Genomic DNA, 22,655 nt, shown 5'->3' on the forward strand with positions numbered 1-22,655 from the left:
AATATATTATATTCAATTATCTATAATATCTGTATGAATAACTAGTTATTACTCTTGCATGGATTGAGGGTCAATTCATGTACACACCCACTGATAGGTTTTTCTGTTGTGGGGAAAATGTTCCTTTCTTGGAGAGAACATGCTATAGGTATTTTTCTAAGTAGGAAGTACCTTCAGTGACACTGAAATTTTACTATTCATTTATGGATTATCCATAAATCAATGTATAAAGAAAGAAATCAGGGATCAAAAGTTAAAGAACATAATGTTTGTCTTGGTCTCTCCAAACAAATGCGGTATTCCTTTAAGTTATTCTACATATTAAAGACACTGTTTATCACTGATAAATTACAATTGAAAAGAAGAATGGCGTAAATGTAAAATATATCACATTGCCAAGAATAGATGAATTAAGGAATAAACCTTTCTTCTTTCAAAACTGTAACGGCTTAATGTAAGCACAGGCAAAAGAATGGAAAGAAACACTGATTCTTTGCATCCTGGAAAGATCTTGCAGTTGTAAAATTTATCAAATTTTAAAGGTTATCTTTGCTTGAAAAATGAGCCCAAGCCAAAACAGGGATGTTCTAGAATTCACGAACATATCTGATGCTAAGTGAATATTTCATGTCTGGGGTGTCACTTCCTTCTTACAAATGTTACATATAAGGGAATATTATAAGGGTAAATTACACTGGAATGATATCTAGAGACTATCTAGTCCAAATCTAGCATTTAGCAGATGAGAAAATTAAAGCTTTACTTTACAACTAAGAAAACTGAATCACTGAGATTGATTTTCCCAAGTTCAAATGACCAGTTAGATAATTATCAATTACACATTACAGTTACCAGGAGAATGTGCTATTGAATTCTATCCCTAAAGATGATACTTTGCCTGGAAACCTCTAAGAACTACAGAAAAAATTTGAGGCTGTCACCTACTGGTGCAAATTAGAGTAAGGAAAATGCAAGTTCATGGGTCCTGATGGGTTGAAATGTTTTATTACGTGGAGATGCTTGAACCATAAAAGGTCCCATGGAGAACAACAGGATTATTCCATCTCGAACTGCAAACTTTTAAATATAATACAGTAAAATTTGCGAATTAAGGGTCATGAACAGTTTGCAAGGCCTAGTCAAGTCTTGTCAAGAAATGCTCTCCATTTCAGAAGTTGAAGGGTGCTGAAAATACTGGGTTTTCTCATTAAGATCACATCCTGAAACCATACGAGAAAAAAACAACCAACCAAGCAATTTCTATGGTAGGAGCCATATTGGTTTTTGATCACAGTGTGAGGTATGGAGTGGAGGAAGAGTTTGGATGTTTATATACAAAGTTCATACTGACCTGCTTACACTTGATGGGAAGTTACGAACATAGATTTTCAAAACTAAAGCTTACTTGGTGGAAGAGGCTCATCGATTGTTGGGTAGTGATGATGTTCAGGCCTCAAGGAAGGAAGCTGGCTTACTGGCTGGGAATTATGGAGTATAGGACATTCACCTACGGACAAGATAGTCGAGACATTCAGATTCATTCATTGCCATGGCAACGTCAGCAAAAAAGCACGACTGTAAAACAAACTACTGCAAGAAAAAACCCCAAAGAGCGGGCAACTGGGGAGATTGGGATTGACATATATACGCTAATATGTATAAAATGGATAACTAATGAGAACCTGCTGTATAAAAAAAAATAAAATTCAAAAAAAAAAAGAGTAGGCAATTGATTTTTTTCTGTGTCAGTTTGCTACATACAGAGTCATTCATGAGCCAGTGAATAGAGGGAACTATATCTTTTAAGAAACTCGAAAAAAGCCAGCCAAACACTCCATGGCTGTGATCTGTACCGCAACAGACCAATAGGTAGGATTGGGGTCTGATGCTGTAACCACCCGGATTTTCTTGAGGGGAAGGTGGCATCAGAAAGGGACACAAAAGAAAATGAGCAGAGCCTGAGTTTAGCCCAGGAAAAGAAACAGGCCTTTTGGAGGGAAGGGCAGCATTTATAAGGTCTCATAAAAGTTCAAGGGGTCTGTGCAAAATGACAGCTCCTTGTTTGGATAGGTTTCATCGGAGGGCTACCCAGAGGCCATCTTTCAGAGATTTTGTGTTTGGAATGAAACTCTTAGCTGGTGCCTTTCTGAGATGGGGTTAAGGAACTCGTGTAGTATGGAAGCTAGGGGCTGGGGTACAGAGCCCAGGAGCTATGGCATCTTGTGATTGGTCCAGATTATTCTGAGGAAGAATCTGATAAGCCAGGGTGTTCTGGAAGAAGACAAGAGACGAAGGAAGTAGATAAGAGGTGGGAAGACCGAGACAGGAAAACTTGAAACACAGAAGTGGGATAGACGGAAGAAGAAAGACAGACATGGAGAAATTTTAGAAATAAACATATTCACAGAATGCGCACCCTCAGTTATAACAGACACAGCTAATAGTACTCTCAGGCAGCCTTATGATGAACTGAACGATGTTGTACAATGCAGCTCCTATTTCATGATGTCCTCTGGCCATGTGCATGGAAGGCCTACAGCACCAGCTGTTTGGGTCACATAATCAGAGGCAATTGCTCTTGATCTCTGGGGAGCTAGAAGGGCCCAGGCCACGAGACAGCTCTCAGACTGGTAACCCCCCACTAACACCGCCTTGGATTTCTCACAGTAGCCCCTGTTGGCCAGAGGACAAAGGTCAGGCCTTTTCCTTCCTCTGCCCTCCACGGCTCATGCAAATACCAAGTGTTCCATTATTCCTCGGGCCAAAAAGAGAGAAACTGTGAAAAACAGTGGTTAAGATCTTCGTGGGATCTCAAATTTCAAAAATACTCCCCAGAATGTCCACACATGGAAAGGATGTTTATTTCTTCTCACTCTAGATCCACAGAACGGATTTAAAACATAAAGAAATTAGCTAGGAAGGAAGTTAGGTGGATTTAATTTAGCCATTTAATTCCTAGAGCTAACTGGAAAACAAAAACAGGGATGTATTCCGGAACAAAGGGTCCTTTTAAATATTAAATATGTAACATTATTTCTTGTGCAAACTCTGGTGTGTGACTGAAATTCTTGGGGTCCCTGGAGACTAAGGGCAGTCAAGGAAGGTGCCCTTCCTGCCAGCACATAGCTCCTTGCAAACAGACTCCTGTTTCAAAGCTGGGCTCTGAATTTAGTGGATACCACACTCATGTTTGTCTTTATATATGTTTAGTGTCAGAAACTAAAAAAACAATGGTACAGTTGTTATGTCACCAGCTGCTGCATTTTTAATTTAGTTTCTTAACAAAAAACAACCACAACAAACTTACCTCATCATAATTAATTCAACCAATCAGGTTAATTACTCCTCCAAGCTAGTGGAAACATAATATTGTTGCTTGCTGGAGTTAATGGAGCTGACCCCACCTGCCTGTGAACCCCAAGCAAACGCAATGATGTGACTGAATGGAGCGCACAGAGGAAGCGAGCAATCCTGTTCTGCCAGCGGCCGCGGCTCCACACCATCCCCTTCGCCTCAAACACAAAGCAAGTGTCAGACCCGCTAGACCTTCTGAGAAGGAAACTTATTCTAATTTAAAAGGGAGTCTCGCTGCTCATCTACCTGGAGGAATCCTCACTCAGTGAGGGGCTGGGCGCATCATACGAATCATCTCATTGAATCTTTCCGATAACCCCTCAGGGTACGTTCTACATTTGCGCCCATTTTACACGTGAGGCTTGGAGCAGTTAGGTAACTTGGCTAAGGTGTCATGGCTGGGAAGTGGGGGGGACTGAATATAAACCCAGGGGAGCCTGATGGCAGGGCTGAGCTCATAATCATATTACGTTACTTTTTTCATTTGATCGGCAGGTTTTAAAAAACCATTTTATGTTGAGATTGAAAAAAAAAGGTTTTTATGGAAGGAAAAGCAGCAAAAAGTAGATAAAGAAGACATCCTCCACAAGCTGCTACAGACTCGTCTGCGTGGGCATGTATATAGTACATCTACCTTGGCTAACCTTGGGCAAGAATTTGCAATCTTCAAAGTCACGGTGAGGGGGCAGCAGAGACTCTTAAGGGAGAAGAGAGCACACATGCATATAACCAGGCCTATGTGCTTTCTTTGAGCAGGTGCTCTTGGAAACATGGTGGTCAGTAGGGGACAGATCTGCCACGCCGATCCCATTAGCCCCGGGGATGCACTACCAAGGGAGAGAAGAACTGGCTGGAGAATGTCACATGCCAAGGTATGCACAGCTTTCATGAGATCAACAGTCCTTCCCAGGAATCCTCATGTTGCCCTTGGTAACCACCACAGTGAAGCATGTAGGTGCTTCTTAACTTTTTCCGAGTTTACAATCTGCAAAAAATTCAGGAAGCGAGAAATTTCTTTACAAACACAGACTTCCACTATGGCCCTGAAACACTTTCCTGTCCTTTCAGTTAAGGGGATGGCTTCCCCCTCCTGGACTGTTAGGCCCTCAAAGGCGTGGGCAGTGTCTTTTTTATGTTGTTGTTAAACATGCTTTTATATCAATGTATACTGAGTCAATTTTCAATTACCCATGTGTGGACTGTCTCCCAACATGGTGGTCAAAGTATACCCATTGGCTACAACGGGTTGACAAACTCCGAATCCAGCCTTGTTTTTGTATGGCTCTGGGCTAAGAACGGTTATTACACTTTTGAAGGTAAAACTGTTTTTAAGAATACCCCTTAGGTGAGAAGAGTTTTTTGATTTTGCCTCTTGACCTACAAAGCCTAAAAGTTTTACTATCTGGCCCTTTACAGAAAAAATTTGCTGAACTTTGGTCTAAACATCGCTGGCAGCTCCGAGTTATGCTGTTGTAGGGGTGTATCCCCCAAACTCCTTGTAATATACTTATTTGCAATTCTATTGTAATTATTGAGTTCCTTCCACACAGATCTACTGCTGAACCATCTTCCTGTGCCCAGCACAAAGCATCTGGCTCAGAACGAAGAAGGGACTCAAAACCACCTTGTTAAAGAAAGGAATTGTCCACGCCATTCTCACACTCACGGGTGCCTTTCCATATTGTATGTCACTATGGTTTTCCTCCCTGTGTCTCTTTATTACCAATTTCCTTGGGCTTCTCCTTATCCTATGTGCCACTTTCCCTCACCCCTTCTTTCTCTAAAATGTAGAATTGGGCATTGTTAAGTACTTAAAATTATTTCTTTTTAGCTCGCGTTAGTTCCTGTAAAAAATCTGTAGGTGCCAGGCATTTGTTTAGGGGCTGAGAATTCAAACATACAGATGCTATAACTCTGGCCCTTGATGAGCTAGCTAGCTGTCTAGAGACAAGACCAACGCATTTTGTTTGGAGGCTAATTTAAACAAATGAGAACAGCAAAATAGCAGAATCTATATCTTTCTCTTTTAAAACAACTGAATTATTTCCTATTATTATGTGACTTTTAAACGATTTCCCTTGATGTCACTGTCACTTGATTGGAAGGTGGTTCCCAATTCTGGATAAGGAAATGCAAATTAAATTTATATATGATTCCACAGGCATGACTAAGAAGGAAGGTCTTTGGTTAAGACACAGAATACATTTTGAAACTAAAGGGGGTACCTACTGGATTAGGATCTTACTTGAGACAAAGCGATTTACACATTCATGTTATTCTTCCCTTCCATTAGAAAAAATAGCCCCCGGACCCCCAAAACAACACAAAACAAAACCAACAACAATAACAGAATCGAGGAGACAGAAATCATGACAAATACATGTAGGCTATACGTATCCATTTGCACACAGGTTAGCTAAACTCTAAAACAGGTAATCTCAATGTTCCTCCAGTTATATTAACTTACTGCTAATCTTCAATAAGTTTTGGGGATCAGCAGATGCTGACACATTATCCACCTAATGTTGATGATCATTTCCTGCTTATATCATTTGATACTAACCTCGATGCTCTGGTTGTTGTCAAGACTAGAGGGTAACATGTACCCTATAACCAGTGATTAGTTAAAACCGAGAAGCACACATACAAGTATACGCTCACATCCAACTAGCTGTAATTCTTGGTGTGTATCTGGGCAGTGGCGGGGTGTCAGCTACCCACAGTCTGGAATACTGACATACACGTATACACATGCACACATGTACGTACAGGACAGGCACGCACAGCTGCTGCAGCAACCTCATTTGGGACTGACCCTCTCCCTCTTGTTTTGAAACCATGTTGGCGAGACCTGCGTCCCCCTGGTGGTCCTATTTTCTCTCTGATTGGGTGTGAGGTCTAACCTTCTCTCCGACTGCTCGGCCCTGCCACGGGGGACTCCAGACCTTCCACTGTTCTGGCCACGCTCCCGGTGGCGGCAGCCGACTCGTCTTGCCACCCCGCGCCTTTCGCCGACTCCGGCTCCAGCTCCGGGCTCTGCACCGAGTCGGGCACCGACTCGAAGGCGCTGTTCTCCTCCTCCTCGTCGTCATCCTGGGAGGAGAAGACGGTGCTCTCGGAGATCTTGGCGCTGTCCACGGAGGAGAAGCGGGTGTGGCTGGCGAACCTGCTGCCGTTGTAGCAGGAGGGGCTGTAGCAGGAGGCGCTGTAGCAGGAGCTGCTGTAGCACGAGCTGCTGTAGCACGACGTGCTGTAGCACGAGGGGCTGCAGCAGGATGCGTCGCAGCCCTCGCAGCTGTGGTCCCCGCCCTGCCGCGGGCTGGAGTCGCTCTCGCTCCCCGTGCTGGGGAGCGTGTCGCCACCTGGGACAGAGCCGTTGGCCAAGCCCGAGTGGCCCGGGGGCGCTGTGCCTGGAGTGGCCCCCTCGGGGGCCTCTCCATCCTCTTCCGGGGGAGGCGGCTCGGCGGCGACCGTGTCCACCTCGCTGAGCGCCTCCTTCTCCGAGGCATCCTTGAGGGTGGCCTCCTCCTCCGCGCCATCGTCGTCTGCGCTGCCGCCCTGCGCGGAGGGCAGGCTGTGCAGCAGCGTGTGGAGGCGGATGTAGTGGGTCCGAGGCGTCTCGGGCTCCCCACAGGCGGACGCGATCACCGTCTCCAGCTCGGACACAGGCAGGGAGCACGGCCTGCTTTTCCTCTTCACCGAAGCCCGCAGCTGCAGCCTGTCCTCCTCCTGCCCGCCAGCCCGGCTCTCTGTCGCCGCCTCCTGGGCCACTGGCTCCCCGGGGCTGCCCGGGGCTCGACCGTCCTCCAGCAGCCCGGGCAGGGCCGCCTCCCCGCCCAGGTCCAGCCGCTCGGCCAGTTCTTCCGCGCTCAGGGCGGGCTCCGTGTCCTCTGGCCAGGGGGCCAGAAGCTCCCCAGCCGCCTCAGGCCTCACACAGACCGTGCCATCATCTCCTGCCTCCGTGGTACCTGCGGCGGCCTCAACCGGATTGGCAAGCTCCAGGCTCTCGTCCCCTGCAGGGCCCACCGCGCTGCCCTGGCTCAGCTGCTCTGGCCCTGGGGTCCCCGAGGGCTCTGGTGCATTAGTGCAAGGGGGCTCCCCACGGCTGCTTGCCACCAGGTTATTCATGGGGCTGTCCTGAATTTCTGCAGACTCAGGTTCGGTACTCAGGGAAATCTCCTCATCATCTGCAGACAAGAAGAAAATGTCACTGTAGTGTTAGCCTGCTCCGGGGGACTGAGCCATCCTAGGGATTTCTGCCTTAGGATATTGGATGTAGGGGTTGATGAGGGCTTCCCATTGGCCAAAGCTCTGCTAAAAATACTCCAAGAATGAGTTCTCCTTATGTTAAGGACTACTTGCAGTCATGATATATTTGAGAATTCTGTTTCAAGGAACTTCATGTTTTGGTTAAAATGCCCAAAGCCTAGCATTACCCCAGTTCTAGGCACATAAATGTTTGCTACATGTTAGACCTCAGAGATGGGGGGCACGGTTTATAGTTCCTTGCTGGCTCCAGGCAGGACTAATTATATTGGTTCAGAGTGTTTACTATGGCTGGGTCCCCCAGGGTGGCAGAACGGGGTTCTTAGGTGACCAGAGAGAAGGAAAGGCCAATGATGGGAGCAACCACAGTCATTCAGTGGCTCAGACTGGAAGGTTTCCAACATATGGAGGTACTGCAGTGGAAGATAAACCAGGTCTCCATACCGAGCACCCATTCAAGGAGTAGCAAGCATGGTTTACCTCTACCTTCCCCCAGTTGCTCTATTGCATCCCTGCCAGATAGGAATTCCCATTTCAAGCCCTAGTGCTATTCACTCATCGAAGAAAAGCAATCTCTCTGGTGCACTGTAAAGCTGTCCTTACTGAAGGAAGAGTCAGTTTTATTCTCAGAATGTAGAAAATGCTGGATTTGAAAGGACGAAACAGTCAAGTGTTTTCTTACAATCTGCTTTGTATATTGGGCATAGAAAAGTGCAACTTTTATTTGATGAGCGGGCAGTGATAAACTTCAGACCCTGAATTCTCAGAAGCTATATTAGCTTTAATGGCAACCTGTATATGTGGCCCAGGAGGACCAGACAATTCTCAGTGTGATCTACACTTACGAGGGGGCTTGTAGGAGAAAAGCAAGAGGGGAATTAAGAGGCATCTCATCATTCTTATTTGGAGATATGTTTTGGCCTGAAAAACTGAACATGGGATGATTCTCAAGTTTTCTGTCCAACTTATAGTTTCCATTTTTCCTGCGATATTGTAAAAATCCACTGGGTAATCACAGTTCAACACTATGACGTGTATCACATTCATTCACTCACTCATGTATGTAATGATTCAATACCTGTTGAGCAAGTCCTGTGTGGATGCTGGGAGTAAAATGATAAATTAGACATGGCTCCATACCCACGTTGGCCTCTTTTCAATTCCCACTCGAGTGCCTAACCCTCTACCTTTGGATCACCGAATGAAGAGGAGCCTCTCAATCCAGGGGACAACAGAGACTTCCCTGGTGGTCCACTGGTTAGGACTCTGTGCTTCCACTGCAGGGGGCCCGGGTTTGATCCCTGGTCGGGGAACTAAGATCCCACGAGCCATGTGATGTGGCCAAAAAATAAAAATAAAAAACATAAAAAGGGGGACAGCAACCTGGCTTCCAGAACAGATCACTGGCTTCTAGGCCTCACATGGAGAAGATGGATAGAGAACCATAAAACCTAGGACATGTCTGGAGAGAACAATGGTTATTGTATTTTGGGGAAAGGAACCACGCTATGACACTCGGCTAGGACAACACATGAAAGTACATGCTGAAAATACCTGGGTGGATGGAGGAAGTGATCTCAAATCGGAATTGCAGCTGTCCACTCACATGATCTGTTGGAAGCCTGCGGCCAAGTGTGTAGCTGACCACCCTGTCCCTAGAAGGAAACAAACACCGTCACAGATCTGGTCAATACCTGTCCTCCTAAAGACCACGCAGTGTGCTTTCTGTGTCAGTGGGCAAAGGAGCCCAGCCCAGGGAGGCCCTGCGATTAGGAGGTGGTGATCTGCTCGGGTACCTATGAGATGGTCCTAAGGGAACGATGGGAAAGTACATCTGCTCAACAGCGATGAAAACCTTCAAGAAAATCCTTATCGAATACTCCTAAGCAGGGATCAGGAAACTACAGCCCACGGGCCAAATCTGGCCCATCACTTGTTTCCATAAGGCCATGAGCTTTTTACATTTTTAAATAGTTGGAAAAAAAGCAAAGGAAGAGTAGTATTTTGTGACATGTGAAAATGATACGAAATTCAAATTTCAGTTTCCATAAATAAAAGTTTTATTAGAATGCAACCTTGCTTATTATTAAGTTTACTTCTTGTCTGGGCTGACTTCATGCTACAGTGGCAGAGCTGAATATCTGGGACAGAAACCATATGGCTTATACAGCCTGAAACATTTACTATCTGGCTCCTTATAGAAAGTTTGCCAACCTGTGTTCTAGAGAAAAAAAGAAAAGATATGGATATCCTTTGCTGCTTTTCCTGTGCAGGGTGATATTTTCCAAATATGCCCTTAATAATAGACACTGCCAGCAGCAGATGTGTGCCTTGCGATATCTATCTATCTATCTATCTATCTATCTATCTATCTATCTATCTATATCTAACATCTATGGAAGGATGCTGTCCTGGTTACCAGGGACCCTGTGGAGCGGTTCAGAAAGGGACCTGCTGCAGAACGGAGCAAAGCAAGACTTGTGGGCTGGGTCCACTGGCCCATGACCTCTGATTACACCAACTCCAGGGTCCCACAGAGAGACTCTGAAACTCCACCCTGGACTCTGGCACCATTCCCTCTTCCGACTCAAGGCAATTTTTAATTACTAGGAAGACAATTATCCAGGGAGAAATCAACCTGAAACTTTGCTATTATAGTTTTATCAACAATGCAGCTTCAGCAGAGCACATGGTCCCCTACCTTCGCCTAAACAGGAAGAGTGATTACCTTGGGATATTCAGAAATGAACAAATCCACTCTATCCAATAATAACAAAGACATATTCCCAAACCAGTTGTTACTTAGATAATTCTGTATTCACTCCATTTATTCATTTGTGACATTCAAATAAAAAGATAAGTCACTGGCTGGTAGTGTTTTAATGTTTCTTCCTAGAAAGCACCAGCATTATGAAACAACACATATCCCAGTGATCCACTGACTTCGTATTTCTATTTGGGAAGCCCTGGTTTCATGCCTGGAGTTTCTAGGAAGCCCACTGAATAAAGCATTATATGCAGGGAAAATAGAATGAGCTACAATATTGACCTGGGCCTTGGTCAATATTATGAGGTAGGTCTACTAGGACCATAAGAGATCCTGAACCCCAAACCTCGCCGGAATCAGAGGAGGCCTAAAGACCATCAGACAGTGAGACAAAAATTAAATCGATCACGCTTTGCATTTGTTTTCCACGTTTTCCTTTCCTTTGCTTTCCACTCACTTTATCAACAAATATTTTTTGAGCCTCTCCCAAGTCAAAAGTGCTTCCGGTGATACACAGCAGGTAGTGCATACCGCTGCCTTTAGATAGCTTACATCCAGCCGGGGGCATGAGGCAGGACCACTACATAAAGGGCTCAAGGCAGCGGTGATATTTCCAATGTGAGGCTGAGGCAGGCATGGGTAGAGGACTTGAGGGAGGCAGACAGCCAGGCAGAGAGCTGCGGGCTGCGATGTTACAGGCCAAGGGATTGAGGGAGATTTCTGAGCTTTATTTTAAAATTTTTTTTTTTTTTGGCCGCACAGCATGGCATGGGGGGGTCTTAGTTCCCCGACCAGGGATGGAACCCACGCCCTCTACAGTGGAAGCGCGGAGTCCTAACCACTGGACTGCCCGGGAAGTCCCATGAGCTGCCTTTATTTTATTATTTTTTTTTTATTTTTACGGTACGCGGGCCTCTCACTGTTGTGGTCTCTCCCGTTGTGGAGCACAGGCTCCGGACGCGCAGGCTCAGCGGCCATGGCTCGCGGGCCCAGCCACTCCGCGGAATGTGGGATCTTCCCGGACCGGGGCATGCACCCACGTCCCCTGCATCAGCAGGCGGACTCTCAACCACTGCGCCACCAGGGAAGCCCTGCCTTTATTTTAAAAGGCCTACAGTTTGCTATTTTAAAAATGAACAGTTTGGAATCATTTAGTCTCTATGTGCCACAGACAGCTTTATGTTCTTTAGGTATATTTTTGCTTGTTTGTTTGAGTGGAAAATGCAAACACCTTGTGTGACACACGACTGTAGCTTCGTAAATGTCAACTCCCTTTGGCTTGAGAATTAACACGTGTCTATATGCACACGGCTGCACACACGCTATCAGGTTCTGATTACATGTCCTTATGATAACTGTGAGTGATTCCAAAGTCCTTCTGAAAATCCAAAGAGCTTTAAATTAAGACCCTTGGAAATTCTGCATAATTTTCCTCATTCCTTTGATATCATTCTAAGTATTGCACTGAGGCATATCTATGATCAGAGAGTTAGTGTTTTCAAACATAGTTGCCATTACCTATGGAAATACATATTATGTACAAGGATTTTATCTGGACAGAGTTCAATGAGAACCTGAATGGACACGAATGTAGAAGATACAAAACACAGAAACATATTCTCATATACAACTGAACGATGCAAGCAACATAATTGTGGTTGCACCATAAGGATTCACGCTTTCAAAATTTCATACATATTATCTAGCATTTTCTATAAATACTAGTGTTTTCTAAGGCACTCTGGTCTAGTAACCCAGCATTTCATCTTGTTATGGAAATGTCACAAATGATTAAATCCTACACACAAGACAGGCATATGAATGAAATGTTATCCTTTGTAGTAAAACAAATTTTAATTTCTATCTGTACAGAAAAAATGCTGCATTAAGGGCTTCTTTCACTATAGTGTCTTAGGAATTTTTACTCGCTTGCATAAGTAACCAGTGGTACGCAAACTAGGGGAAAGAGAAGGGTCTGTTTAATTAAATGTTGTAGCTCAACAACATAATTAATGGGAGAAGCCAAGGAAATACAGCACCACCTTTTCAGTTCAAGTCTCTATGAGACTGTATTGTTGCCTCCCTTGGGCCTGGCCTGCTGGCTGTTGCCTAGTGATACTGAGCTCTTGGTCAAGGTTTACCCTATGGCATGTCTTTCCAGGAGTCTCTGAACGGGCATCGACAGCTTCCCCAAGAAGCGCTTGATGATGGGGCGGCTCTTGGCAAACTTGTCCTTCACCTCAATTTCCAGCACATCAGTGGGCAAGGACACAAAGCTGAATTGCTGCAATGAAAAAACATGTGGCATCAATTAATTGCAAGGTGAGAGAGCTGGTCAGTCCCCAGTCCATCTGCTTTGAATGATGTCATTGTCAAACACCCCAGCAGCAATATCTCTATCTATCTATCTAACTATCTATCTCAACCTATCTCTATCTATCTCTCTCAAGGTTTTAGAAATGCTGCGAACCCTGTTTATTCAATAAATGAATAATGGTCACAATGAGATGTCTTCTCAGTGCTTAAAAGTAAGGTCCTTTTCTTTTTTTTTTTTTTTTTGGCCACTTGGCTTGCAGGATCTTAGTTCCCTGACCAGGGATCGAACCTGTGCCCCCTGCAGTGGAAGTGCGGAGTTCTAACCACTGGACTGCCAGGGAATTCCCTAAAAATAAGGTTATCCTTGGAGGTTCAAATAATAAAATCAACTCACTTTAAAGGGAAAGAATGCTACCCAGGCCTCACCATACTTGACTGAAGGTATCAACCTACTTAAAGAAAGAACAAGCAAAACTCACCTATAGTTAAGGAAATGCACTTCAAATCAACAATGCAATACCTTTTTTTTTCATGATTATAATGGCAGAGATTTTTAAAAGTTTGATCATACACCGCCTTCTGGAAAGTGGGAAGGGACAAGAACTCTCACACTGTATTGATGGAAATGCAAATTGATTGGACCCTTGGGACGGGAATTGGTAATATTTTTTGGTATTTAAACTACAAATTGCCTTCAACTCAGAATTCTACTTCTAGGAATTTCCCCTGTGGATTAACTTGTACAAGGGTGCAAAATACACATCTTTTATAAGGATGTTCAATAGAGCATTATGAACAATTACAAAAGGCTGGAAAGATTTAAAATACGCCTACCAACAGGAAACCGGCTAAATGAAGGATGGCAAATTTTTGAAACAGAGAACTCTGCTGCCATTCAAAAGAAATAGGTAAATAAATATGTTCTGACATGAAATGATACCTGACAAATTAAGTGAAAAGAGGCAAGATGTAGAAAAATGTGAAGAGTGGGATTCCGTTTGTATTTTGAGTTGCAGAGAAAATGCCTGGAGGGTACAATCCAAACTGAACTTGAGGATGTGGGCTCATGGTGGGGTTGGTGGGGAGAGAAAGCAGATCTTTTTCCTTCTGTTGTAAACTGTTCATTTTTAAAATAGCATACTGTAGGGCTTTGAAAATAAAGGCGACGACAATTAAAGGCAGACTGTTATCATCAGAAGTTGGCTTGGCTATCAATAAGTGTAGAAAAGGAGAGAGAGGAAAATATTTTCATTGCCCAGCTCAGACTCTCTGGGAGGGGGGAGTTGATTAAAAGTTAGGTTGTGAAACAGCTAAAATATATAACTACTTTCTTTTATTCTGATGAATTCCTAACAGCATTCTTTTCACCTTAGTTGATTTCTAATTTCAGAGGTTAAATATGTCAGGCATACCAGTGTTAATATCCCCTCCATACCAGTCAGTATGGGCTGGGGTATGCTGCAGTAACCACCCAATTCCACATCTCAGTGACTTATGGTAGCAAAGTTTTTTCCTTGCTCACACTGTCATTGTGGGCCGGCAGAGGGCTCTGCTCATTAGTCACTCAGGGAGCCAGACTGATGGAGCAGACACACTCTCTAACACTGCCAGCCACGGTGACAGCAGGAAAGAGAACTCTGGAGGGTTTTCCTCCTGCAAATAAGTATTCACTTTCAAACCCAAGTCTTCGTCACAACTAGACACATACCCCAGCCAATCCTGCCACCCCTAGGGAAGGAGGCCTGTGAGCATCCAGGCTCCCTAACTATCTCGGGTCCCAAACTTCCATTTCTTCTGCCTAGTAATTCCATTCTGAAGTGTACTGTAATGGATCTCCTAACCTAAAAGCTCAACCATAGGCTAGGCACATTGAACAGAATAGTTTATAATTTTCTAAATTACAATAATTTATATTATGATTGTACCTAAATATGCGATTACAATTATAACACATTAAATGACAATAAGATAGAAAATGCTTATTTTCCAATGCTAAGTGACAAGAGCAAGGAACAGGTAGCTCATGATCACAATAATGTGAATGAAATGAATAGAAAAAAGACTGGAAAGAATTACAACAAATTTCAACAGCAGTTGCTTTACCAAGTAAGATTATGTCCCCCATCCATTTCTTTCTGTGATGAACATGTATTATTTTTATAATGAAAAACGTAACCACCTTTAGTAAAACACGAGTATTTCTGGCACTAGCAGCCTGCATGGGACACGAAAGTCAGCTTACTAAGACGTTCTCTGAAACTTGGTGGTAAATCCTGAGCTCTTTTCCTCCCTCCACAAAGACTTCCTTCTCAGCCTCTCTTCACAAATCCACCCCTTCATGGCTGGCATCAACCCCTCCCCACCAGGCCCTTACTTCCATGCTATGGTTACTGGAGTCCATGTAAACTTCCAGCTAGGTCAGGTTCTTCTTTTTTTAAAAAAATTTTTATTGGAGTATAGTTGACTTACAATGTTGTGTTAGTTTCAGATGTACAGCAAAATGAATCAGTTATACATACATATATATATATATATATATATATATATATATATATATATATATATATATATATATATATATATATATATATACACACATTCTCTTTCAGATTCTTTTCCCATATAGGGTACTACAGAACTTGAGTAGAGTTCCCTGTGCTATACAGGTCAGGTTCTTTTAAGAACCAGTGAGCAGCTCAAAAAATATAAAAGTCTGCCTATTCCTGAGCAAGCTATTTGCACCCGTGGGTCTGAGGCCAGGGTGATGAATTTTGTCTGGCTGCTGACCTCGCTCTTACTTTGAGCCCCTGAAGAACTTGCGGAGTGAGGTGGACTTGGCTTTTTTTCCTAGATCTGCACATCTAAGTTCTTGACTTTCTCATGCATGACCTCACTGAACCTCAGCATCTTCAACTGTAGACTAGGAAAAGAAGGTTCATGTTGTGTAAGATTAAACTGCATCTTTTCCTCTCCATTCCTGGTCTATCCAGATTCTACCTGCCCCATCCTCTAATATTTCCTTCTCCTTTTGACTCTTTAATTATTGGACTTCTTTCAAATCTACGACCTTATTTCAGCTGGTCCTTAACAACCAGTAAGTCTGTAAAAGTGATTGTAGTATCCGTAAACCAGGTCCAAATGCCTAGTGCACAGACAAAAGCTACAGTTCTCCTACTACTAATGCCCACTCTGTCTTTCCATCCAGAGGAATGGCCTGGTTAATGGTCAAAAGAAAAATCTGTGACCTATATCTGCACAGGATTAAAAAAAAAAGATGCATTATTGATCCAAGCCCCCGCTCTTTGTGGAATTCTGTCACCTTGCATCCTAGTTCATCTGTGAAAGAAACCAATGTGGCAAATGAAAAAGCCAATCCTGGATCCTTAGGGATGGGAAGTCTGGCCATTTCCCACATCATCCTCCTTGAGGATGCTTGAGAGCATCTCAGGGTAACTGTACTCCATGCTTGGACCAATCAATCAATCACTGTCTCCTTATCTCTGCGTAAGTCATGAAACTATCCTAGATAAAGGAACTCCTGGTGTCTTGAGGGTCAGAGAGTAAAGTTCCATAAGTCACCTTTCCATCAGAACATTAAATTCGGAATTCTCTTTCCTGGCTGCACTTGAGGAACCAACTGTCAGACCTCTTATAATTGGCAACAGTGGCAGGAAGAAAGCTGTATGAGGCCCAATGCTGGGGCATGAGCTGGAATGACACATACAGTATTCTTACAGCATCAATCCTTCTTTTGGTTTTGTCTCAGCACAGGTTGTGGGACTCTTACTTTTGCTTTGGGCCATTGGTACTTAGCCCTGGCTCCCATTAGAATCATCTGGGGAGCTTTAACAAAAATACCCATTACTGAATCCCATCCTTGACTAATTAAATTAGATTCCCTTGGGGGTAGAGCTGGGTACTGGTAGTGTTTCTAGCTTCCCAGATTACAGTGCAACCAGAGTGGAGAATCACAGTTCCCACAGTAATAATCCATTTTAACATAGAATAATCTCATTGTTATAAAAATATTTCTTAGATCAAATCTAAATCTTCCTCTGTGGCCTGAATATTTAGCCCAGTGAGTCATAACATATTCTTCAAATCCCAGCTTAGTAGTACTAAGCTGGGATTATTAAATTATTAAATTTAATAATATTATTAAATTTAATAATATTTATTTTAATAATAATAATTAATAATAATATTTAGTTTTTTGGTCTTGGCATTCTGATTAATAGCAGTAGACGGTAGTGGGCCTCTATCCAATAGATGCCAGTAATACCCTTCTAGTTGTGACAACCAAAAATGACTCCAATCATTGCTCAACGTCTCCTGGGGGCAAAACTGCCCTTGTTGAGAACCACCGATGTAGGCCTACCTTCTTCAATTTTCCAGAGAGATGTCAGACTAGTGTTGCAATATATGGGGGTATCTATTTATTTTGGTTTGCATTGTTACTCAATAGGCCACTTACAGAAATAAGATGCTTTATTTATTTATTATATTCTATCTTGCTTCAGAAAAGACACGGAGTAGATCTTCTATAAACAGAATTTCCGTAAACTGAACTTACTGAAATAAAAACAAAGTAGAGAACCAAAAGAAATATTAAATTAGAAATTATGTTAAATTACGGCAGCAGTTCCATAATGGGCAAGTGAGGCAGAGATCAGGAGAATGTTGGTCATAAAGCAGCCAATGGCTCAGAAGAAGGGAAGGGTTACTTATTCACTCAAAAACACCTCCTGAGCACTGACTCTGAGCTGGGTGCTGGTGACATGGCCACGTCCCTACGAGCTTGCAGTCTTATGCTGCAGGTAGACAATGACAAAACAGCAAGTTCCATGGTAAGAGTCCCCAGAGGCTCAGCCTGATGGACAGGTACAGAGAAGGGGTGGCGATGGTGGTGGGGAGAAGGCTAATGAACAGGTAGAGACAACTTCCCAGAGGAGGTGATGCCTTAACTAAGTCATAACAGTTAAGTAGGCATCAGCTGGATGAAGAAGGTGTGGGAGGAACATTCCAGGGAGAGAGGACACTATTGGCAAAAGGCTGAAGTTCACAGAGTGCACGGGTCCCTTTGGGAAATGTGGGTGCCTCACTGTGTCTGGATCATAGAGGGGGTCAACTTATGAGAGGAAACTGGATAGATAAGCAGGATCCAGCTCACAAACAGCTTCCTGGACAGAGCCTAGACTTATCCCAAAGGCATCTGGGAACAGTGGAACTGAATTATGCAAATGACACACTCAGATGTGCATTTCAGAGACGTCACTGTAGTAGTGCTGAGGAGGTGTCCATAGATGGTCAGGCCAGGAGGCAGACAGACCAGCTGAAACAATGGAGAAGTGAGGAGGAAGCCTGGCAGGGAAGGAGGAAAGGGGTGGCAGATTTGTGGACTGGCTAAATGTCAGTGAGAGCCATGGCATGTGGGAGAGGAAGAGACCTCAAGTTCCCAAGGCTGGATTTGCAAGATTGAGGGCATGTGGATTAATAGCTAGAAGAGAGGGGATGAGTGATTGAATGTCCCAAAGCAATGAAGGTACAGAGTGATGGAAATAGGGGTTGGTTATGGAAGGATATTAGGTTGTAAAGAGACAGCTGGGAAGCCTGTGATGTTTTCACATGATCGAAGGTGTAAGCATTGGAATGGATGGCCGGTGATAAATGGAAGTACAGGTCAATGGGATCGAGCACGTTAAGGAAATTAGGTCATTCATGTGGACTCTGTGATCATCCAGAAGAATGGTTGGTCTTGGGTAGAAAGGGAAGACGGTGCCACAGGTAGAAAGGACGAGTTGTAGCCGAGTAACTAATGGGACCCATTAGTGCCTTGATGTAGCCAAAACAATAAGGACATCAGTGTGAGAGGGGACACTATAATCAAACATGAAGAAATAGTTGTGGGAAGTTTCAGAGAAATGTTCAACATGATTTGGAAAGTATTTTCACTCAGGCATTTAGGGGCAGGTATGATAAAAGATGATCCCAGTCTGAGAGAGCAGAAGTGCAGTTGATTCACTTATGTCCACTCATAAACTTACGGAAGTTGGGAAAGGTTGAGAAGGGAAAAGTGGTAGGGATGGTTGACTTGTTTTGGGTCATGTTACATTCGAAGAGGTAGGAGGATGTTGAGGAGTAAGGCAGGAATACTAACTCGAAGCCAAGACTGGATGCCTGGTGATGTAGGGGAGGAGTGGTCCTAACTGTTGTGTGAAATAGGTCATGATATGCAGTTAGAGGGGCATCTAGTTTTGCCTCTCTTCTCTTGCAGACATAAGGGGAAAATAAAACACCAACTCCATTCACAAGAGGCTGCCTGGTGCGATTCAGCCAACACCATTATTCATTACTAATGAAAGTTAAATGGACTAGGCTTAGCGCTTCCTGTGCAAAGGTTCTCCAAGGAGAAGGAAAGCAGGAAGGAAGTAAACGGAGCATGCAAACTGCAGCTACTCTCCCTTAGAACCTTGCATGGTATGTGACTTTCGATTCAGGTGGCACTATTCATTGAGCTTAAAAATGACACTCAAAAATAGTGCTGCCTAAAGTCAAGGATAACAATAGAAAACAACTTCACTGGCAGAGCAATCATTGAGTCAGGAGCAATGTTTTTCTCTCTCACTAGCAATGTCACAGGGTTTTATATTAAGAGGTGATGCTCTTGGACTCTGGGCATAGGAGACCTACCCCTCCAAGCAGTGCATAGCCTGACTCTACCCCAGGAAGGACATGCCAGAATCCTGTTGAGATGTGAGCCTTGTATCTGCAGAAAATCTAACTGCTTTGAATAATAAAGGCTGCTCTTACAAATCTGTGGTATATGGAAAGTTTACATTTCTTCTTATGCATAAGAACAAGGGAACTGGTCTTGACTGGGCCTCCACCATCTCCGTATCAGGCACTGAGAAAACTCAGCCACAGAAAAGAATATTATTAATTTTATTTGCAGGCACTGCTGTGGCAAAATTAGGCCAAGATTTAGGCTTGGCAGAGTGGGAAGCAAGGTCTGCAAGTGTGTGCTTGTAAATATGTAATGTTATATACTTTTATACTATATATAAAATACATCAAATACAAAAGTATGTATTATACTTACTACTTACATGTATTCTATCTATACCTGTATCTATATCCATATTCTTAACCACAGGCGTCCCTAACCCCCAGACCACATAGCAATACCGGTCTGTGGCCTGTTTGGAACTGGGCTGCACAGTAGGAGGTGAGTGGCAGGGGAGTGAGTGAAGCTTCATCTGTATTTACAGCCGCTCCCCATCGCTCGCATTACTGCCTGAGCTCCGCCTTCTGCCAGCATTATGGAGAGTTGTATAATTATTTCATTATATATTACAATGTAATAATAATAGAAATAAAGTGCACAATAAATGTAATGCGCTTGAATCATCCCAAAACCATGCCCCTCCCTCCCTGGTCCATGGAAAAATTGTGTTCCACGAAACCAATCCCTGGTGTCAAAAAGGTTGGGGACCACATCTACATGTCTAAGTCTTTTGCTTCTGAAGATGATTCATTTCAATGCCTATAAAAAAGGAATAGGATTAGATTACTAGATTGAAAACCAAGAAGACCAAAATTTGCTGTGTGATCATAAGCAACTTAATCAACCTTTCTGTGTCTACTTTATAGTACCCCTAACAGAGAAGAAGCACCATCTGCACAGGCTTTGTGGGTAAATTGTCATCTTCACTGTACAGTTCCTCAAATGCATACCTTGGTCATCCCTGCATGTTCTTTGTACCTTTAGGAGCCTATATCCAATCAGTCATTGAATCTAAACTCTCTAGAGTCTGTTCTCTCCTCCCCACTTCTGCTGCCACTGGCCAATGTCATTCCCTGCCCATGGAATAACTTCTTAACTGGTCTCCCAGTCTTCAGCTTCTCTCTTACAGTGGCCAGTAAAGTTATGTCTCTGAAACACAGATTTGGTCCTTTCATTCTCTTGCAGAATAACTTTCCCTGATTTTTTTCTCACTCACGGGATGAAATCCAGATTTCCCAATGACGCGTTTGGTTCCTGCCAATCTTTCCCCCTTCACTTATTATACTCATTCCCTGGCAACCTCATTTTCTTTCACACATTTTCACAGACTTACTATTTTCCTAGAAGGTGTTCTTTCCCAACTTCCTGGCCATGCCAAACTCCTACTCATCCTTTAAACACCCATTCAAATAAAATTTCTTCTGTGAAGCCTTTTCTGACTTTGGGAACCACCAACAGAGACAGCTGTTTTTTCTTCTGCTTCCATATCTCCTCTATAGTTTTTATCACATTATTTATTTTCTTGTGGTTAATAAGGATGCACACAGAAATGTGTAATTTGAATATGGAAATGAACATTGACAAGAGAGGGAATCAGTGACTGGCTACTCCTGGAGGTATTTCCACCAGAAGTCACATATTGATGCTGCAAAAGTGGAATATAAGACAAGCTTGTGTGTAATCTAAGATGCACTCTCTATGAATGCTAGATTGCAACTTCAGTGCCCAAGCCATTTTAGTTATTGTTCCGGCAGAAAATCTAAGTACTAGATTTTAATAGAAATAGAAAATATGAACAGACCAATCAAAAATACTGAAATTAAAACAGTGATTAAAAAACTCCCAACAAACAAAAGTACAAGACCAGATGGCTTCACAGGTGAATTCTATCAAACATTTAGAGAAGAGTTAACACCTATCCTTCTGAAACTATTCCAAAATATTGCAGAGGAAGGAGCATTCCCAAACTCATTCTATGAGGCTGCCATCATCCTGATACCAAAGCCAAAGATACCACAAAACAAAAGAAAAAGAAAATTACAGGCCAATATCACTGATGAACGTAGACACAAAAATCCTCAACAAAATACCAGCAAACTGAATCCAGCAATATATTAAAAGAATCATACGCCATGGTCAGTTGGGATTTATCCCTGGGATATAAGGATTTTTCAATATCCACAAATCAATCAGTGTGATACACCACATTAACAAATTGAAGAATAAAAACCATATGATCATCTCAATAGATACAAAAAAAAGCTTTTGACAAAATTCAACACCATTTATGACAAGAACTCTCCAGAAGGTGGGCATAGAGGGAACATATCTCAACATAATAAAGGCCATACATGACAAACCCACAGCTAACACCATACTCAACAGTGAAAAGCTGAAAGCATTTACCCTAAGATCAGGAACAAGACAAGGATGTCCACTACTGCTACTTTTAGTCAACATAGGTTTGGAAGTCCTAGCCACAGGAATCAGAGAAGAAAAAGAAATAAAAGGAATCCAAACTGCAAATGAAGAAGTAAAACTGTCACTGTTTGCAGATGACATGACACTATATGTAGAAAATCCTAAAGATGCTACCAGAAAACTACTAGTGCTTATTAATGAATTTGGTAAAGCTGTAGAATTCAAAATTAATACATAGAAATCTGTCATATTTCCATACACTAACAATGAAAGACCAGAAAGAGAAATTAAGGAAACAATCCCATTTACCATTGTATCAAAAAGAATAAAATACATAGGAATAAACCTACCTAAGGAGGCAAAAGACCTGTTCTATAAGGCACTGATGAAAGAAATCAAAGATAAAACAAGCAGGTGGAGACATATACCATGTTCTTGGATTGGAAGAATCAATATCGTCAAAATGACTTTACTACCCAAGGCAATCTACAGATTCAATGCAATCCCTGTCAAATTACCAATAGCAATTTTTTTTTTCAGATCTAGAACAGAAAATCTTAAAATTTGTATGGAAACACAAAAGAACTCAAATGCCAAAGCAACCTTGAGAAAGAAAAATGGAGCTGGAGGAATCAGGCTCCCTGACTTCAGACTATACTATAAAGCTACAGTAATCAAAACAGCATGATACTGGCACAAAGGCAGACTTATAGATCAATGGAACAGGATAGAAAGCCCAGAGATAAA

At 42.9% G+C, this 22,655-nt stretch overlaps 1 protein-coding gene across 1 annotated transcript in view; it reads right to left on the reverse strand.

The window, feature by feature from the left end:
- Positions 1 to 22,655, reverse strand: part of HECW1 (HECT, C2 and WW domain containing E3 ubiquitin protein ligase 1) — a 253,204-nt gene that overhangs the window by 109,500 nt on the left and 121,049 nt on the right. Inside the window, exons 6-9 of the mRNA XM_060019836.1 lie at positions 12,529 to 12,671; positions 9,175 to 9,275; positions 6,258 to 7,541; positions 1,406 to 1,507 (exon numbers count right to left, since the gene is read on the reverse strand). Coding sequence (XP_059875819.1) covers positions 1,406 to 1,507; positions 6,258 to 7,541; positions 9,175 to 9,275; positions 12,529 to 12,671 — 1,630 coding nt within the window. The remainder of the gene's footprint in view (positions 1 to 1,405; positions 1,508 to 6,257; positions 7,542 to 9,174; positions 9,276 to 12,528; positions 12,672 to 22,655) is intronic.

This window comes from Delphinus delphis, chromosome 9 (assembly GCF_949987515.2).
Source record: "Delphinus delphis chromosome 9, mDelDel1.2, whole genome shotgun sequence".
In the NCBI taxonomy this organism is placed as follows: Eukaryota; Metazoa; Chordata; class Mammalia; order Artiodactyla; family Delphinidae; genus Delphinus; species Delphinus delphis.